General features: G+C 45.3%; 1 protein-coding gene across 11 annotated transcripts in view; it reads left to right on the forward strand.

Moving 5' to 3' along the window:
• RABL6 (RAB, member RAS oncogene family like 6) overlaps positions 1-19,517 on the forward strand; it is a 121,766-nt gene that overhangs the window by 47,417 nt on the left and 54,832 nt on the right. For all 11 annotated transcript variants that reach the window (XM_073314659.1, XM_073314655.1, XM_073314653.1 and 8 more), the window contains 5 exons: positions 251-303; positions 2,193-2,284; positions 7,272-7,412; positions 8,800-8,905; positions 15,086-15,189. In XM_073314659.1, coding sequence (XP_073170760.1) covers positions 251-303; positions 2,193-2,284; positions 7,272-7,412; positions 8,800-8,905; positions 15,086-15,189 — 496 coding nt within the window. The remainder of the gene's footprint in view (positions 1-250; positions 304-2,192; positions 2,285-7,271; positions 7,413-8,799; positions 8,906-15,085; positions 15,190-19,517) is intronic.

The following is a 19,517-nucleotide window of genomic DNA, read 5'->3' on the forward strand; positions in this document are numbered from 1 at the left end:
ACTACGTTGCTTGGAGATGGATTTTTCACCCCCCCAAGCCACGCAGCTGGGTTGACCTAACTCTTGATGACCATTGCACCAGCCAGAGAGACTAGAGTTAATAGCGTTTTACCAGGCATTGTAGAGTTTAGTTCCCAGATCTGGCTCAGTCTGAAAATCCACAAATCTCTGGGTGACACCAAGGTCAAATGTCAACTGGGGAATGCTCTGCCTAATTTAATGTTTCTTCCATAACTCTCTCCTTTCTAAGGAAAATGCAAAAAACGTGGAGATGGTTTGAAACTGGAGAACGACCCTCAGGAGGTGAGCCACCTTTGAGATGCAAATGTGTCTCCCTGTTCTTGTTAAGTGATTGACAGCTGACAACATGCAATCTCTTATGTCAAAGTTCAGATGTAGCTCGCACTCATATCTGTGTTCAGGGTGATGTGGCTGACACGTCAGCCGGAACTTGCTCCCAGGCTGAGGCGCTAGGCTGCCCCAGGGCATTGCACGGAGGGTCTGACCCACTGCAGCAATTCTGGCACAGTTTCCACCCTCCCCTGTTCCCTCTAGGGCATTTTATCTGTTGAGTTATGATGACAAAAGGGAGATAGAACCAGAACAGGGAGACCAAGGTACCTTTTCAGGGTTCGTCATTGACTCACTGTGTGATCTGAGGCAAATCACTTAACGTGATGCCTTAGCTGATCAGCTGTACAGTGGGGAAAGCGATCACTCACCTTTTTAAAAGTATTTTGAAATGTGCAGGTGGAAAGGGGAGTATTACTACCAGATATTATGATGGGAGCAAACTGAAGGGAGCATATGCCCTCTTGACAGCAGCATTGCTGTTGTGCACGACATGTATACATGTGAAGTCAGGACATGTGACGCCTGCCTCCCCAGACAGTGTTTTGACCCCAGATGCACTTACAGAGCTTCTTTCACAAAAAATCCCATCGTGCTCCCCTTTCAGGAAAGGGTGGCTTGAAGTCTCTGCTCACTTAATCTCTTTTAATTCTTGAAGTGCTTCGTTGCTCTTGGTCATGTGATGGTTCCCTGCAGGGCCCAGTGAATGAGAAGTATCCCACTTTGTGCTCTGTAACCATTCTATTGAAATCAATGGGCCAATATGGTTGGTGTACAGAAGGGGTTAATTCATTCCCAATCTAGTGAGTTCCCTGCTAGCACATAGATAAAGAGACTCCCTTTGATTCAGGTGTTTCTCTGGCCATGACATGCCCAGTCATAAGTTCGAAGCCCACTTTCCCAGTGTGAAGCTATGTATCAAAGCAAATCATACTGCTGCTGTGCCATTAGAATGGAGGGTAATTTCACATTAAGATGTAGCCCTGCTGCAGGTACAAGATTGTAATGGGATCCTGCAAATTTGCAATTAGGACTGCAAATACTGAATTTGGAAAACAATCTTAATGCGGCAAAGTGTACTATTCTTACCAATCAATATTGCTGCTAGAAAGTGCCAGTCTCACTCAGGGCTGGGGAAGGGTGCAGCAGAAGACACTCTCTGGCTGTGCAGATCAGCAGTGCATAGCACAGCAAACGTTCAGGTTTGGAAAGGAACAAAGAAAGGGAGCTGCTTTACTCTAGACATGTTTTGCCTATTGCAGGGGTTCTCAAACTGGGGGGTCAGGACCCCTCAGGGGGTCGTGAGGTTATTACATGGTGGGGTTGCAAGCTGTCAGCCTCCACCCCAAAGCCCACTTTGCATCCAGCATTTATAATGGTGTTAAATATATTTAAAAGTGTTTTTAATTTATAAGGGGGGGGGTCACACTCAAAGGCTCGCTATATGAAAGGGGTCACCAGTACAAAAGTTTGAGAACTACTGGCCTATTGTATCCTGTAGCTGTCTATGGAATCAGCTTGTCAAGAGGGGATCTAGGGTGATGGGCTCGAGAGGAGAATGAGATTGCAAGTGCTAAAATACTCCTGCTCTCTTAAATCGAACACTTAGCTTTTCACAGAACACTGGCAGCTCTCAGATCGTGCTCACTCAGGCGGTGTAAGCAGTGAGCTATTTGAGAAGCCTTGTTCAAGTGGTGGGGTAAAATCCAGTGGTGCTCTTTTTTGTGGAAATGCTCCCATTGGAAACCTTGGTACTCTTCTTGATACCGATTTGTTTTTCTTAGAAGTCTGAAGCTGTAAGAGCTGGAGTATTTACGGTTTGTGTTTCTTTCTGTTTCCAGGCAGAGTCAGAGATGGCTCTGGATGCGGAGTTTCTTGATGTGTATAAAAACTGCAATGGAGTAGTGATGATGTTCGACATCACCAAGCAGTGGTAAGAGAGGAGCAGTGATACATGCAGCTTGAGTCTCACTTGTTTAATCAAAACAAATGATCTTTAGATTCTGTGATTTCTAAGCACATAAAGGTCCAATGAGCTGAAACAGGTTCCTGGCACCTAAAATAGTTTTGCCTGTTTTTAATCTATTCCCCTGTAAAACACAACTTAATCTGTTCTAAACTAGCTGTCTCTCTCCATGTCCACTGATCTGCAATTCCCACTGTGCAGCAGGCTGAGGGGAAACAATTAGAAAATGCCTTTTGCAGAAGTTACTTATCCAGCACCCAGAGTGTGTTGAGCACCTCCAAAGGTAGATGACAAAGTCCCTGCTCCAAAGAGCTTCCAGTCTCAAGTGTAGGCATAATATTTAATGGGAGAGGTGAAAGTCACAAACAGTGGGGAACAGGGAAGAGAGCCCGAGGGGAATAGGGAAATGTGGGTTTGTAAGTGCTCTGTGGACACAGCTTGGGGCTTCATTTGTTGGGCTCTTTTTTTATTCCCTCTGCTAAGGGAGAGGAAACATGGAAGTGGGGATGGGAAGGGAAGGTGAAAGTGAGAGTGCAGGGGTGGCAGGAACTAGGGAAGAGGAAATCAAATAGAGTAGTCCTAGTTTCAGAGTAACAGCCGTGTTAGTCTGTATTCGCAAAAAGAAAAGGAGTACTTGTGGCACCTTAGAGACTAACCAATTTATTTGAGCATGAGCTTTCGTGAGCTACAGCTCACTTCATCGGATGCATACCGTGGAAACTGCAGAAGACATTATATACGCAGAGACCATGAAACAATACCTATACCTCCCACCCCACTCTCCTGCTGGTAAAGTGATCATCAAGTTGGGCCATTTCCAGCACAAATCCAGGTTTTCTCACCCCCCCACTCCCATACACACACAAACTCACTCTCCTGCTGGTAATAGCTCATCCAAAGTGACCACTCTCCCTACAATGTGCATGATGATCAAGGTGGGCCATTTCCAGCATAAATCCAAGTTTAACCAGAACGTCGGGGGAGGGTAGAAAAAAACAAGGGGAAATAGGCTACCTTGCATAATGACTTAGCCACTCCCAGTCTCTATTTAAGCCTAAATTAATAGTATCCAATTTGCAAATGAATTCCAATTCAGCAGTTTCTCGCTGGAGTCTGGATTTGAAGTTTTTTTGTTGTAAGATAGCGACCTTCATGTCTGTGATTGCGTGACCAGAGAGATTGAAGTGTTCTCCGACTGGTTTATGAATGTTATAATTCTTGACATCTGATTTGTGTCCATTTATTCTTTTACGTAGAGATTGTCCAGTTTGAGCAATGTACATGGCAGAGGGGCATTGCTGGCACATGATGGCATGTATCACACTGGTGGATGTGCAGGTGAACGAGCCTCTGATAGTGTGGCTGATGTTATTAGGCCCTTTGATGGTGTCCCCTGAATAGATATGTGGACACAGTTGGCAACGGGCTTTGTTGCAAGGATAAGTTCCTGGGTTAGTGGTTCTGTTGTGTGGTATGTGGTTGTTGGTGAGTATTTGCTTCAGGTTGGGGGGCTGTCTGTAGGCAAGGACTGGCCTGTCTCCCAAGATTTGTGAGTGTTGGGTCATCCTTCAGGATAGGTTGTAGATCCTTAATAATGCGTTGGAGGGGTTTTAGTTGGGGGCTGAAGGTGACGGCTAGTGGCGTTCTGTTATTTTCTTTGTTACGCCTGTCCTGTAGTAGGTGACTTCTGGGAACTCTTCTGGCTCTATCAATCTGTTTCTTTACTTCCACAGGTGGGTATTGTAGTTGTAAGAATGCTTGATAGAGATCTTGTAGGTGTTTGTTTCTGTCTGAGAGGTTGGAGCAAATGCGGTTGTATCGCAGAGCTTGGCTGTAGACGATGGATCGTGTGGTGTGGTCAGGGTGAAAGCTGGAGGCATCTACAACCGATCCTGAAGGATGACCCAACACTCACAAATCTTGGGAGACAGGCCAGTCCTTGCCTACAGACAGCCCCCCAACCTGAAGCAAATACTCACCAACAACCACATACCACACAACAGAACCACTAACCCAGGAACTTATCCTTGCAACAAAGCCCGTTGCCAACTGTGTCCACATATCTATTCAGGGGACACCATCAAAGGGCCTAATAACATCAGCCACACTATCAGAGGCTCGTTCACCTGCACATCCACCAGTGTGATATATGCCATCATGTGCCAGCAATGCCCCTCTGCTATGTACATTGGCCAAACTGGACAATCTCTACGTAAAAGAATAAATGGACACAAATCAGATGTCAAGAATTATAACATTCATAAACCAGTCGAAGAACACTTCAATCTCTCTGGTCACGCAATCACAGACATGAAGGTCGCTATCTTAAAACAAAAAAACTTCAAATCCAGACTCCAGCGAGAAACTGCTGAATTGGAATTCATTTGCAAATTGGATACTATTAATTTAGGCTTAAATAGAGACTGGGAGTGGCTATTTCCCCTTGTTTTTCTCCCCTCCCCCCCCCCACGTTCTGGTTAAACTTGGATTTATGCTGGAAATGGCCCACCTTGATTATCATGCACATGTAGGGAGAGTGGTCACTTTGGATGAGCTATTACCAGCAGGAGAGTGAGTTTGTGTGTGTATGGGGGTGGGAGGGGGGTGAGAAAACCTGGATTTGTGCTGGAAATGGCCCAACTTGATGATCACTTTAGATAAGCTATTACCAGCAGGAGAGTAGGGTGGGAGGAGGTATTGTTTCATGGTGTCTGTGTATATAATGTCTTCTGCAGTTTCCACGGTATGCATCCGATGAAGTGAGCTGTAGCTCACGAAAGCTCATGCTCAAATAAATTGGTTAGTCTCTAAGGTGCCACAAGTACTCCTTTTCTTTTTGAGAGTAGTCCTAGTGTGTCGGGGACATTGATTGGCCCAAGCTACCACTTGTGCCTTCAGCTTACAAGGGAGAGTTGCTGTCTTTTGGGTGAAAAGATGTCATGAACCCCTATGGGCAGTAATACATGAAATCCTAATGGGAGAGGGTTTCCCATTGCTGGAACTCTCTTCTGTAGGCCTCACCACCCGATGCAGTGTTGTTTGGTATGCTCTTTAATTTCGTTAGAGTTCTTGGCAGACTTCTGCACTCCAGCACTTCAAAATAAATAGACAGGCGCTAAAGCTATCTTACTTATCAGTATAATAGATCATCAGCCTGTCTAGACACTGGGATATAGATCATGCAACTTTAGCCACTCTGTATCAGTACAGTGTGTACTGGCTGCAAGACAGGGATACTTGAACACAAATTCCTTAGCAGGAGACAAGGAGGGCCCTCAGTTAAAATGATAAACCTAAAGTGGATCAAAGGAAATATTTCTATATGTAGCATATAACCTGTGGAACTCACTACCACACCGAATTGTAAAGGCAAATAGCTTAGCAAACTTGCTGATTCTGTGTATAAGAATTGCACTTCCTATTCCTGAGGGCGTTCTGCACCAAAAAATTAAAAATTCTGAGCACAATATTTTAAAATTTTGCAGATTTTATTTGTCAGTAAATAAATGTGGAGGCTTCAGCCTAGCAGTGAGGAGCACAGGCCATTGGTTGCACTGAGGTGGAAGATCATCCTACAGCCCCCCCACCCCTGAACAGGGACTCCGCAGTGAAGCTGCACCTGACTATGAGACTGTGTAAGGGCCAAGCCTGCCCCAGAAACACCCTGGGGTCCTGCCCCTCTGCATCAGGGCATGCAGGCTCAGCCTAGCAGGATCCAAGTGTAGAGGGGCTTAGTGTGGGGAAGAGGGTTCTGTGTGGGGCAGTCTGGGTGTGGGCAGCTCCATGGGGGATCTGAATGTACAGGGGCTCATTGGGGGGTTCCAGGTGCAGGGGCAATGGGACTGTGCAGGGCAGTCCAGGTGAAGGGGGTTGGGGCTCAGCATGGGGGTCTGGATGTGAGGGAGGTCGGGTGGGGGTGCAGGTGCAGCTGGTTGGGGCTCAGTGGGGTCGGTGTCTGGGGGGCTTATCGGGGTGGTGCAGGGGCAGTGGGGGTTCATTGGGTGGGGGTTCGATGTGCCTCCTTAATGGGGGAGCCCCAACTGCACTGCAGCTGCTGCAGAGGGGATGCCGCATGCTGGACTCCCGCCCCACCATCCCATCCCCCCACCCCACAACCTCCCCTTTCCCCACCTTCTCCCATATCTCAACCCCCTTCCTTTCCCATTGCCTTTTCCCTCCAGCCTTACCACGCCCACCCCCACCCCCCTCGACCTGCCCCACCAGGGCGCTCACTATTGGACAGGGTGGATCCCAGCACACAGAAGGCAAGCACAACTGGCATGGGGACTCGAGGCAGCATCCAGGCACCTCTGCGCCCACAGAATTTGAGGGGGGGGCAGTGGCACATGACTCCGTGTGCCCCCCGCCCACACCTTGCCTCTGTTTTGGGGGCAACACCCCTCCAAACTACATCCCTGGGCATTCCCAGCCCCACCCCTACCCTGGCACAACTTCCCTGTCACTTTCTGCAGGGAAGCAAAGAAATCTGCAGTGGGGACATGTTTCCTTCCTGTGCACAGTGGCACGGAATTCCCCCAGGAGTAACTTACACTATCTTTGATGACAACAAGAGCAAAAAGGGCATAATCCCAATCACCAGCTGGGGTGAGGAGAATATTCTCCCTATCCTCACACAACAGTGCAGAGTGTAGCCTTCTAGACTATTTTATATGGGTCCCTGCTCAAGGTACAGGACTGAGGTAGTTGAGCTGTTCTCTGTGAAATAACAATATTAACTCAGAATGTGTCTGTGTTGTCTGTAGGTGGGCCTCAGAGGAAACTCACATGTGAGATTTGTACTTTGAATTTTTCTGTTTGCTTTGCAACTTTTCTGACTATGTATGCTAGTTTCCATTGTGTGCATGTAAGCTGTAAATGTAATATTGCTGAGAGTTCAACTAACCCATCAAGTGTGCTCACACTAATTATTTGTTTCGCCTTTTATTTGGTAAAGGACATTTAACTACATATTGAGGGAGCTTCCTAAAGTGCCCACCCATGTTCCAGTGTGTGTGCTTGGGAATTACCGTGATATGGGAGAGCACAGGGTCATTCTGCCAGATGACATGCGGGAGTTCATTGATAATCTGAACAGGTAAACAGGGCTGGCACCATACTGGCTTTCTGGGAGAGCAGCACGCCTCCCCTTCTTTTCCATGCAATCCAGCCCCAGTTAACAGCATTGCTGTTATCTTCCAGACGTGTGAGCCATTGAATTGCTCCCTTCCCTGATCATCCAAACCCCTTCTCATCCTGTTGGGTTTGATATCCCTGTATATTGTCCCTTTATACTGGGCTTTCTTCTCACTCTGTGGTGTTCCTACCGAACCTAAAAGGCCTGCACTGGGGGGGGGTGATTCTCAGTTCACAGAGTCAGTGAATAGCAGTGAGAGTCCCTGTGGTGCAGGCCTTTCAGAACTGCTCTATCCAAATGGAATTGTACTTCAGTCCTTCCTTTTGGGCTGTTTTGTTTTTTTGTTTTTTTTCTTGCTGAAAGATTTTGCATATTACTTCCCCCTACACAACTGTTCTATGAGCATCCATGCTCTGAAACCAGCATAGTGCCACTAGCTTTTTCTCCCTCTCTCCCACACCCTAGAGATCGAGCATCCCCATTGCAAGACTACAGATCCTGATCACTTCCAGGCTGTGTTCTCCCAACTGCCTGCCAAGCCTCTACTCTGGCATTTCTTGGAATCTGGCCACGAGGCTCTCTTTCGTTATAGGTTTCAGAGTAGCAGCCGTGTTAGTCTGTATCCGTAAAAAGAAAAGCAGTACCTAAGGTGCCACAAGTACTCCTTTTTTTTCATTATAGATACTGCCCTTGTTCGGCAGCAATCAATCAATCCACCTCATCCTGCCTTTCTCCTTCTGAGGGTTTTTACAAAAGCTTTTTTGTGTAACAGGTTTTCTTGTAAAGTCTCTCACTCACTTATGCCTACATCAGACATGTAGAAATGGAATCCATCACAAAGAGTGGCTTTGTACTAGTTCTTTTATAGCCACATCTATTCATATTATACACACCGTTATCCAAGGTAAACTAATGTAACTTTCATGCCCAGTGCCGAGGTTTTTAATAGCTTCATTTAGGTCTGTTTATGGTATTAGAAATAAAAATGCACTGTAAGAAATGCACTTGTACAGCTGTGAAATACTTGGTTCAGTAAGCCATTGGCCCAGCGTCCCAGCAGAGCAGTTCGGACTGTCGGTTGCATGACACAATAACACAACAGCTGCACTTAAGCCTTTCCTCACCAGCCTTCTAAAGGGGTAAAGAGTTAATTTGGCTCCTTATGAGCTGTAAACAAAATAATGAGCCCCCTAGCAGGGTGAACTGTCAGCCCAAGTCTTGGGGTTGAAGATTTTCCTGAGAGATGAGGATTGCTCACGGTATAGGAGTCAGCACGTGCCTCTGCTTTGTATGTAGTCAGTTGGTCTCTGTGTAATTTTCTTTCCTCTGCTCATCTGATTTGGAACAGACCTCCTGGCTCATCTTATTTTCGCTATGCTGAATCTTCCATGAAGAACAGTTTTGGCCTCAAGTACCTGCACAAATTCTTCAACATCCCATTCTTGCAGCTGCAGGTAAGAGTCCGGGATTTACATGGTGCAGAGTGGGTGGGGAGAACTACCCTTTCCACAGGAACTCATGTGGGGATCCTTTTCCTCTGATGACCTGCTTTTCAGTTGTTAAAGGAGCCTGGACAGATTATTGCTTTCAGGAGAGTGTTGTTAACAAAAGTGACTGAGCATTTTGTTTCCCATAACTGCAATGTGTCACTGCTGGTGAAGTGCGTGCTCTTCATTACCTACCTAAGCATACCCTTATCAATGTATAAAGGTTCCAAGGGTCTGTACCGTGCAATGTACAGGATGTGCAGGAATAAATCTGTACATTGCAGTGTTAATAGGCCAACAAGTCAAAATGGTATCTAAACTGTTACACACGTGTATTTTTGTTAATATACAAACTTTTCTTAAATGTGGCCAATTAATTAAAACTCCATTAAGAAAATATCCATCAGTGAACTGAATGGCTTATGGGATGTGTGAAAAGTTGTGTGTCCTGATTTTCAATTGAAATTAAGCCCCCTTTGGTGGCAGCCACAGATCTTGACTCTGACATGGTTGTTCAGCGGTCTGTCTGGTTCCTTTGGACAGGTACCTGCATCTTGGAAATCTCTCCCCCTTGTTGGCAGCCTCATCAGAGAGGCAAGGACTGAATGGGCCATGGTGGCTGAAATACCTTGTACCCCACAGGGGCTGTGGTCCTGCTGGCATAGTGCGGGGACACGTGTGGTCTGGTGGCACTGCCATGGCTGTACCCTCTCCATGGTCAGAGGACTTCAGATCACACTCTAGTGTCTTTCATCAGCACTAAATTAACTTTAAAGAATACATTTTGTGTACGTGTGTGTGTGTATCTAGAAGAACAAACATAGCTCAAATGCTAGTCCAGACTGGTTAAAGCTCAGTTAATGTCTGTCATCCATTCAGTACTCCGTAAAGCAAACACAGCAAAGAAAGAGAGACCTTGGTATAAAAACACAGTGAAATCCAGCTAGATAGTAAATTCTCCAAGGAGAAACTGTATAAATCTGACACTTGCACTCATCTCTGCACTCAGTAGAGAATGTCGAAATCCCTACAGCTACAGTCTGGTGGTACAGATATTTGGGGTTTGCAGCCTCGGTTTCTACAATAAAGTGCCATCCTGCCAAAAACCACGCAGAATAATCTGTTCCCATATTACTGCTGGAATGCACTCTTACAGGTCTCCCCTTGTTCCATATCTACCCAGGGAGAGCCAGCTCAGGCTTTCTGCCAGACTCACTGGGCTTCTGATCACAGTTCATAATGATTCTCTCTCCTGTCAATATGTGGAATGATTGTCTTAAATGGAGGCATTACCAGAAAGTGCTCAAGTTTTTCATAGCTTTGTCTGTGCTTTAGCACCTTTAGTGAGAGGGGAATCTTAAGGGACCTTTCATTTATATATGCTGAGAAAAAACAAACTTGATGTACATGATTTATGTAACTGAGAATTGAAGCAAATAAGGCTGCTTAATAATCTTTAAACAATGCAGTATAATAAAATAAGAGGTAATTAATGTCTGTTTACATGGAAACGCAAAGAATGTGATTTAGTTAGAGTCCCTGTGGTGCTAAGATTGAGTGGCCATTGCTCAGATGGGTGATGTGCTTGAGATGACCTACTTGCATTCCAAGTCTCTTCTGTTCACTAGAGATGCCATCCAGTACAGTTCATGGACTGTGGTGCTGGGTGCAGCTGGCTGCAGCAATACCTGAAATGCAAATCCAGAGTTAATGTGTGAAGAGGTTACTGTTTAACCAGTTACTCTAGACTCTTTGCTTGAGCTGTTAGGTTCACATTGAGGGTGGGAGAGGATTCAACCAGGAGCCTGCTCTGTCACTAATTCAGAAGCATTTGGGTAAACTGCGTCACTGGCAGCAGGTTCTAGAAGACATGAATGTGCAACACAAAAAACCTGCAGAAATGCCTCAAGGACCATTAGCTTATCTAGTACAGGCTTCTGCTAATATTCCTACACCCATGAAGCAAGCATGATTAAGAAAGATGTTTGAATTTAGATCTTTGAGTAGTATTTTAACTTAAAGTGAAATGAAATATTGAACTTTCTACCTTGTATAATATGTGATGTAATTTGTAGTATAAAAATAAATTATGTTTTACTGCGACAGTGGGACACAACTAAGCACAAGGGCCAGAGGCAGGACTTTGATTGGCATACACACTGACATCATTGTTAGATAAAAATGCATGCAGATATGTTTGCCTCCTGCACTAAAAGCCTGCAGCTGATGAGCTTTGACCTCTCCCTATCATTAAAAGGCTAAAATGGACCGACTCCAGTTGATGCCACTTACAAAGGTACTTGGAATTTCACTTCCCTCGGCCCAGAATTTGTTTCTCCGTGCTTGTCAGAATCTGTCAGGCCATTGACATGCTTTCCAGCCACCTCTCACAAACATATGCAGGGTTTTGAATGCAGCGCTTCCTGTCCCAAAGCTCAGAAACCACAGAATGAGTGTTTCCTGTGTCACCTGTATTTGTAACCAGGTCTCTTGGGAAACAAACCACTAACTTATGTGGCTCAGTCACTCCAGGCCTCTGCCTTCTCCTGCTGTACTAATGAGAATCTTGCTATTGGATTCAGTGGGAGTAGGAGTGGACCCTTTGGGGCTCACTACAGAGAGGAAGTGCAACATGTTGGAGAACAGTGTGTGATGAATGCACTAGACCTAGCCCACAGTGATGCTGTTCTTGCTTTCATAGTGACTCAGTCTCCAGAAAAAACAAAAAACTAACTGCCCTTTCTCTACCTTACAAAGTAAGGGTAAAGGAGAGGAAATCTCTCTGGGGCAAAAGGCAAATACAGTTTAGTCAGCCATTCTGCCTGATAGTGACTGGTCTCTTCATGTACCGAAACATAACATCTTACAGCTCTTAGTGGGTTAGTTAATTGTATCTGAGATCCCAGGTTGCTCTCTCACAGGGCCAGTGTTCTCCTTCCTGTCTGGTGTGTGGTGGTGTGGCTTAGTTTTAAATTACGCTTCCCTGTCTTCATCTTACTCATGAATCTTACTTTATATTCAGAGTATGAGTTTCATCCTCCGCTCTCTTGTTGCAAGTCCCCTCCAGCAGCCCAGTCTCCTCACTTATTTATCAGCTGCCTGCCATGAGCTGGACTGATTAACTCCAGAAAGCAGTTCAGTCCACCAGGTATTCCTGACAGGCCTTTCCTGGGCACCGTTGGTGTGTGACTGTCAGAGGTTCAGCCATCCCTTCAGAACAGTCCATGTAAAGAGACTATTCTGTGCATAGACAGTTCATCTAATTGCCTTTTCCACTGGAGCACTGAAGGTGGCATTCAGTCAAAGCATTATCTAGAGCTCAGTTAACTCAGTTCTAATGAGTAATTTAGTGTTAAAATAAGTTTGAGGTTTAGATTGAAAAATTCTAGGGTGGACTAGTTGCTTGGCTTGTTCTGTAGAACACTGAGTTTGATTGATTTTTTTTTTTTTTTTTTTTTTTTTAAGTCTACACATGACTGACTGTTAGCTCCAAAAGTCAACAACATGGTTTAGTATGTGTCTGTGTGCAACAACAGCATGTGTGTTGGCTGACCAAATATCACTCTGTTCAAAAAATGTTTGCCTTCTCACTAGGATTTTGGTCTGTGGACTACACGCTAGTTTTTCTCACTTGCATTTGAGGCTATTAGAGATTTCCCTGCACTGAATGATGCAACATTCCTCACCCCAGTTCTAATACATGAAGTAAAAATATAGCCCATGGATTACTAAAAATAAACCAAGTTCGTTCTCATAGCAGACAACTTGAAGGAACATTGAGGGTTAGGGAATTATTAAAAAAAGACTTCACAGTTCAGGGTCAAACTTGGGACATCTTTCTCCCTCCCCCTTTTCTCATGCTTCAAGTTGACTGTAAGCTCGTTGGGGTAGGAATTGTATATCTACAGTCCCTGGCACAAGTGGGCCCTCATGGAAAGGGGTACTGCCATGGTAAAAGTAATAATCGGGACATGTTTGTGCTCAGGCACAGATGGCCACTTCCTGCACCTCTTGGTCCCTAGCCTGTGGGAGACGTGGATGGTGCCACTCCAGACATGGAATGTCCTGGCTCTTAATGTTGTCATAAATCTGTGTAGCTTGTTGCGTGAGACTCCCCAAGAGGCCTACATCAAAAAGCTATGGATGGAGCCCACGTTTGTTCAGTCACTATCAAAACCTAGCCCAGTGTGGTGTGCTTTTAGTTGACTTTTTTTTGTGAGGAAAGGCGAGCAGGCTGGTGGTAGTGAATTTTCCCATATGGTATGGAGTCAGAAGCTGAAGGTTTTAGCATCTGGGTATGGGACAGTTGAGACTTTAACACCTGCAGAGGCAGTCTGGGATTATTCATCAAGCACATTAGCAAGATGTTTCTTCTTAGAAGTCAGCAGTGAAATAGTTAATGTGACATTTTAAAGTGTTGTCTTTCTGTTTCAGAGCTAAGAAACCGCTGAGTTAAGTGGGACTGTTCACACCTCCGAGCCATTGTCTCAGGCCATATCTACACTACCACTTTTGGTAAGAAAAGGAGGACTTGTGGCACCTTAGAGACTAACCAATTTATTTGAGCATAAGCTTTCGTGAGCTACAGCTCACGAAAGCTTATGCTCAAATAAATTGGTTAGTCTCTAAGGTGCCACAAGTCCTCCTTTTCTTTTTGCGAATACAGACTAACACGGCTGTTACTCTGAAACTTTTGTTGGTATAACTATGTCGCTCGGGTGTGAAAAAACACCCCCCCCCCCCCGAGCGACATAAGTTTCTCCGGCATAAGTGGTAGAGTGCATAGGCTGTGTCTGTGAGAGCTTCTCCCGCTGACATAGCTACTGCTGCTCCTGGAGGTGGTTTTATTATGTCAACAGGAGAACTCTCTCCTGTTGGCACAGAGAGGCTGCACGAGCAGTCTCACAGCAGTGCAGCTGCATCCATTCAGCTGTGCTGCTGTAAGCTTGCTAGTTTAGACACAGCCTCAGGCTGTCCATGTTCAGGAAGACAACACTGCCTTGGTTTAGCATATTGCCAACCCCAAGTGTTGGAAACATGTGAACCAAGCTCCGGAATTCATGAGTGGCTTAAAAATCATAAGAATTTTAAATACAAATAAAATTTAAATTTTAAATAATGTTGGGGTTTTTTTTCTTTGCCCTCTGGTTCTTGAGGTCATAGTTTCAATCTCGTCTCTGCAGTCCTGAGGACTAGACACTTTCATTTAATAATAATAATTAATAAAGCTGAAATTCTCAAATAATTTGATTCCAGCAATGGGGGCGGGAGGACGATTGTAAATACAACATCAAATATTGTGACTCTCCTGATTAGAATTTCAAGGGTTGGCCACACTGGTTTACATTCAATTCATGTTTACAGGGTTATTGTCACAACCATGTTGACTAGAAACATAGCTTTCTAAAATCCGAGCTTTGATTCCAAATCATAGTTCTGTGGCAAATTGCTTGGCTGCAGAATACGTAGGGCCCTGATTATAAAGAAGAAAGTTCAGGTGTTGGGATGGCTTAGAAATGAGCCTTCTCTTAAGCAGCCGTTATGTCTGCTGTAAAGGCAAATGAATTCCTTGGTGTCAGTATCTTCAGTGCGTCTGTACACTAATAGGAGCATCGTTCTTTTATATTCATCCAGCTGGATGACTGAATTAAGTCCCATTAGAAAGCAAATGCGCGACCCGCTCACTGCACCAGCTGAACCCTGCCTCTTGGTGATAATGGAGAGTTCTTGTATCCAGAGAATCTACAAACAGTGTTGGTGCAAAGTAGTGATGTCGCTGATGTGCATCATTTTGTATATTCTTCTCATAAAGGGACATAAGCAATCGTTTAGTTGAAATTTTTATTATTGCTCTGTAGCATATTACACTTTCCTGCACACAGCATGTTTGTGACACACACTCATCCTTACAACAGAGGATGCTGACTTTCAGAATGAATACCTTGTTTCGGCCCCTCTGCTTTCCATTGTATTCCTTTATTTAAGTTGAACACCTTGTTGGGGGCCGTAGCTGCTGTTTAATTCATTATGATGGGTGGAATGGTGACATTAGTGCGGATACAAGACCTCGCAGTACTGGCAAGCTCCCAGATATCTAGTACAGTGACTGTTCCTGCTCAGACTTCTGTTTTATTTTCCTTTCTTCAGAGGGAGACGTTGCTACGGCAGCTGGAGACGAATCAGCTCGATATTGACGCTACGTTGGAAGAGCTCTCAGTGCAGCAGGAGACAGAGGACCAAAACTACGAAATGTATGTCATTGAGCCCTCCTTTCTAATCTTTTTGCTGAAATCTACGTAGCTCTTGTCTGTTGGGCAGCACTGCACTTTACATCAACCAGGGGAGGTCCAATGGATATCATTTAGTATTTGTTTGGATACTTCATTTCTTATGTAAAATAGGAGATTCTCCAATGCAAAGCTTGTTCTTTGGATTCCCTTCAGACATGTGACCTATGGGAGGGGGAGAAATTGAAGGGAGCTGGATCAGATGAAATGGCAGAGCGCGAATGAGGCACGTGGTGCAAGGGTGATGGAGGAGTCCCTGGTGGAAGGGAGTGCTCACAGTGCACTCTCGTGCTTCAGCAAGGAAACCGTTCCCATTCTTTTGGCTGTCGTCTTCTGGCTAATCGCGTTAGCGCTCATTTTGTCTCTGAGACATTAAGGTATTTTCTGTTGATCTCTTCAATAGTTCTAGAAGCTTATTAAAATGTGGTCATATTTCAGAGTATGTTTCCTGTGTGTTCAGTATCATATCCACTTAGTTTCCTGCTTTGAGTGAGTTTCTACTCCGGTTAGCCTTGTAGAACCAGTACCGCTCTGGAGGAATAAATCGGATTCTGTTCAAATCTGGGTGTATCAACAGTTGTGTTCAATAACTTCCAACTGCAGGGTATTTATTGTAGTAATGTACAAGCCAGACAGAACACAGGTTGGCTTTCAGGTTCCCGGATGACTAGAAAAAGGCTAATGTAGTGCCCATCTTTAAAAAAGGGAAGAAGGAGGATCCTGGGAACTACCTTTTTCTGCCCTGCCTGCCCTTCCTAAACAGTTTATATCCATCCATGACAGTACTCCAGTTATGCAAGTTATGGCTCAATGGGTAGTGATCAATGGCTCAATGTCTAGTTGGCAGCTGGTACCAAGTGGAGTACCCTAGGGGTTGTTCTTGGGGTCGGTTTTGTTCAACATCTTTATTAATGATCTGGATGATGGGATGGATTGCACCCTCAGCAAGTTTACAGATGACACTAAGCTGTGGGGAGAGGTAGATACACTGGAGGGTGGGGATAGGGTCCAGAGGGACCTAGACAAATTGGAGGATTGGGCCAAAAGAAATCTGAGGAGGTTCAACAAGGACAAGTGCAGAGTTCTGCACTTAGGATGGAAGAATCCCATGCACCGCTACAGACTGGGGACCGACTGGCTAAGCAGCAGTTCTGCAGAAAAGGACCTGGGGATTACAATGGATGAGAAGCTGGATATGAGTCAGCAATGTGCCCTTCTTGCCAAGATGGCTAATGGCATATTGGGCTGTATTAGTAGGAGCATTGCCAGCAGCTCGAGGGAAGTGATTATTTCCCTCTATTTGGCACTAGTGAGGCCACATCTGAAGTATTGCGTCCAGTTTTGGGGCCCCCACTACAGAAGGGATGTGGACAAATTAGAGTCCAGTGGAGGGCAATGAAAATGATTAGGGGCTGGGGAACATGACTTATGAGGAGAGGCTGAGGGAGCTGAGCTTGTTTAGTCTGCAGAAGAGAAGAGTGAAGGGGGAATTTGATAGCAGCTTTCAACTACCTGAAGGGGGTTCCAAAGAGGATGGAGCTCTGCTGTTCTCAGTGGTGACTGATGACAGAACAAGGAGCAGTGATCTCAAGTTGCAGTGGGAGAGGTCTAGGTTGGATATTAGGAAACACTATTTCACTGGGAAGGTGGTGAAGCACTGGAATGGGTTCCCTAGGGAAGTGGTGGAATCTCCTTCCTTGGAGGTTTTTAAAGCCCGGCTTGATAAAGCCCTGGCTGGGATGATTTAGTTGGGGTTGGTCCTGCTTTGAGCAGGGGGTTTGACTAGATGTGTGCAGCAAGCTGGATTTAGCCCAGCACCCTTTGCTTTGGGAAAGTGTTCTTTCTTTTAAATCAGGGTTTTGAAAATGTCCCTAATTGCTGCTTGTTAGAGATGCTGAGCTACCGATCCCAAAGTGCAAACATTATGGCAGCCCATGCCTGAGTGCTTCTTCCCCACTAACAAAAGTGTAGCAATATTTTAGGATTTGTCTGGCCTTTCGCTGTGCTCTAGCTGTGACACTGAGATCCCTGGCGCTAAATCTCTTGTTGCATCAGTGGTCAATGTGGTGGTACAGGAAGAGCCACAGCACCTTCAATCCTAGGGACACAAACTTCTCTGGAACTTCTGCATGGAACCCCTCAGGCTGGTCTCTGGTAACATGCACTCAGGAGCTGCTTACTCTCTGTACAGCGTCAGGAGCTGGAGTAATTTACCGTGAGTTCTCGGTCAGATAAATATGACCAGTTTTGCACGGCAAGGACTCTCAGCCAGTCAGATTTTTCTCCATTCCAAACCATTTTATAATAAAATTATTTCAAGAATAGCTATTTTTTGCTGTATGTAGTTCCTAACTTCCCCTGCATGCGAACACATGCATTTGTAAGGTGGGAAAACTGAACTGGTCAGTACTGCTCACCGATGTGGCTCTTGCTGTGGGATTATCACGCTTGGCACGTTTCCACTAACCCGTTTAGTTAAAAGTGAACTCTTGATGTATTGTCCTTTCCCTGCCGACTTGTTAAAATAAACAGAGGTAGCACAGTGCAGTTGACCCTTGGCAGATGGTGACGCATTGTGCTGGTAACTTGAATTCGGTAGGTGCCTGAATTTCTACAAGGTCATTTGAGCTTAAAGCTGACAGTGAACTGAAATTGGCATGACTAACACTGTTCATTACGAGATGCTGTCACGTATTGCAATTGATGCCAGGGTTAAGTTACTATTAATGTATCTCTGCTGTTGTATAGCACTGAGTTGACTTCCTTTCACCTTTCTACTTCCACGGTATAGATGCTGTGGGTGCATAGGTGTCATTGTCTCTAAAGAGTCAATCCGCATATCCGCCGCAAGGGGTAGCAATGTTTGGTGAAGCCTTTTAAATAGGCACATCCTAGTTGATTCCCCCCCTGCCCCCCCAGCCCATGTGGTGGGTAAAAGCTATGGGATCAAGAAAACTGAAAGTGTCCCTTTTGAAGTGCACATGGGTCCAAACCGCACTAAGTAATCAAGTTTTGTCTGTTTGTGTTGATGTACTGGATGTGACCAAGGACAAAAAAAATGAGCCAGAGGATGTTGTAAAGGCCAAGACTATAACAGGGTTCAAAAAAGAACTTCAGATAAATTCATGGAGGATAGGTCCATCAGTGTCTATTAGCCAGGATGGGCAGGGATGGTATCCCTAGCCTCTGTTTGCTAGAAGGTGGGAATGGGTGTCAGGGATGGATCACTTGATTTCGTGATCTGTTCAGTCTCTCTGGGGCACCTGGCATTGGCAACTGCCAGAAGACAGGATACTGGAGTAGATGGACCTTTGGCCTGACCCAGTATGGCCATTCTTATGTTAGCACAGAGAAAACCTCGTGTTGATCTTTTGTGTAGATACTGAATAGTATTGGCGAGAGTGCACTCCTTTGTGGTAAGCCATTTCATCAGCTCCACCTCCTGCATAGTTGGATGTAAAAACATCAGTTCTCTAATAGTGATTGTATCAGCTGTATGGGGTGGTGATCTTCTATCATGTTGAATATTTTAGTGAGAAGCCTTCAGTGATTCACTGTGTCATGCAGCTGATAGATCGACAAAACGCTGTACCTGTTATTGTACCCTTTTCAAATCTATCTTTGATGTATTGAATGATGTTCAGCAGCACTTGATGGATTCTGCCTTGGCAAGTCAGGCACCAATCTTGCTCTGGGATTATGTGCTTTTCAAGGAGTGGTGATAGCAGGTTTAAGATAAGATGCTCACACAGTTCGTAGAGGTGACCTTCGGCAACAGGTCTTCCGCTCTTCTTTCTTCGGCGGCACCGTGGGAGTGCGTGATCCAAAAACTTTGGAGACCACTGGTCTAGAGGATAAACTACATAAGCTGAATAAGTCTGTTGTGTGCCACCTTGTGTTTTCTTTGGGTATGTCTACACTACGGAATAAGGTCGAATTTATAGAAGTCGGTTTTTTAGAAATCGGTTTTATATATTCGAGTGTGTGTGTCCCCACAGAAAATGCTCTAAGTGCATTAACTCGGCGGAGCGCTTCCACAGTACCAAGGCTAGAGTCGACTTCCGGAGCGTTGCACTGTGGGTAGCTATCCCACAGTTCCCGCAGTCTCCGCTGCCCATTGGAATTCTGGGTTGAGATCCCAATGCCTGATGGGGCTAAAACATTGTCGCGGGTGGTTCTGGGTACATATCGTCAGGCCCCCGTTCCCTCCCTCCCTCCGTGAAAGTAAGGGCAGACAATCATTTCGCGCCTTTTTTCCTGAGTTACCTGTGCAGACGCCATACCACGGCAAG

This window comes from Lepidochelys kempii, chromosome 16 (assembly GCF_965140265.1).
Source record: "Lepidochelys kempii isolate rLepKem1 chromosome 16, rLepKem1.hap2, whole genome shotgun sequence".
Taxonomy (NCBI): domain Eukaryota; kingdom Metazoa; phylum Chordata; order Testudines; family Cheloniidae; genus Lepidochelys; species Lepidochelys kempii.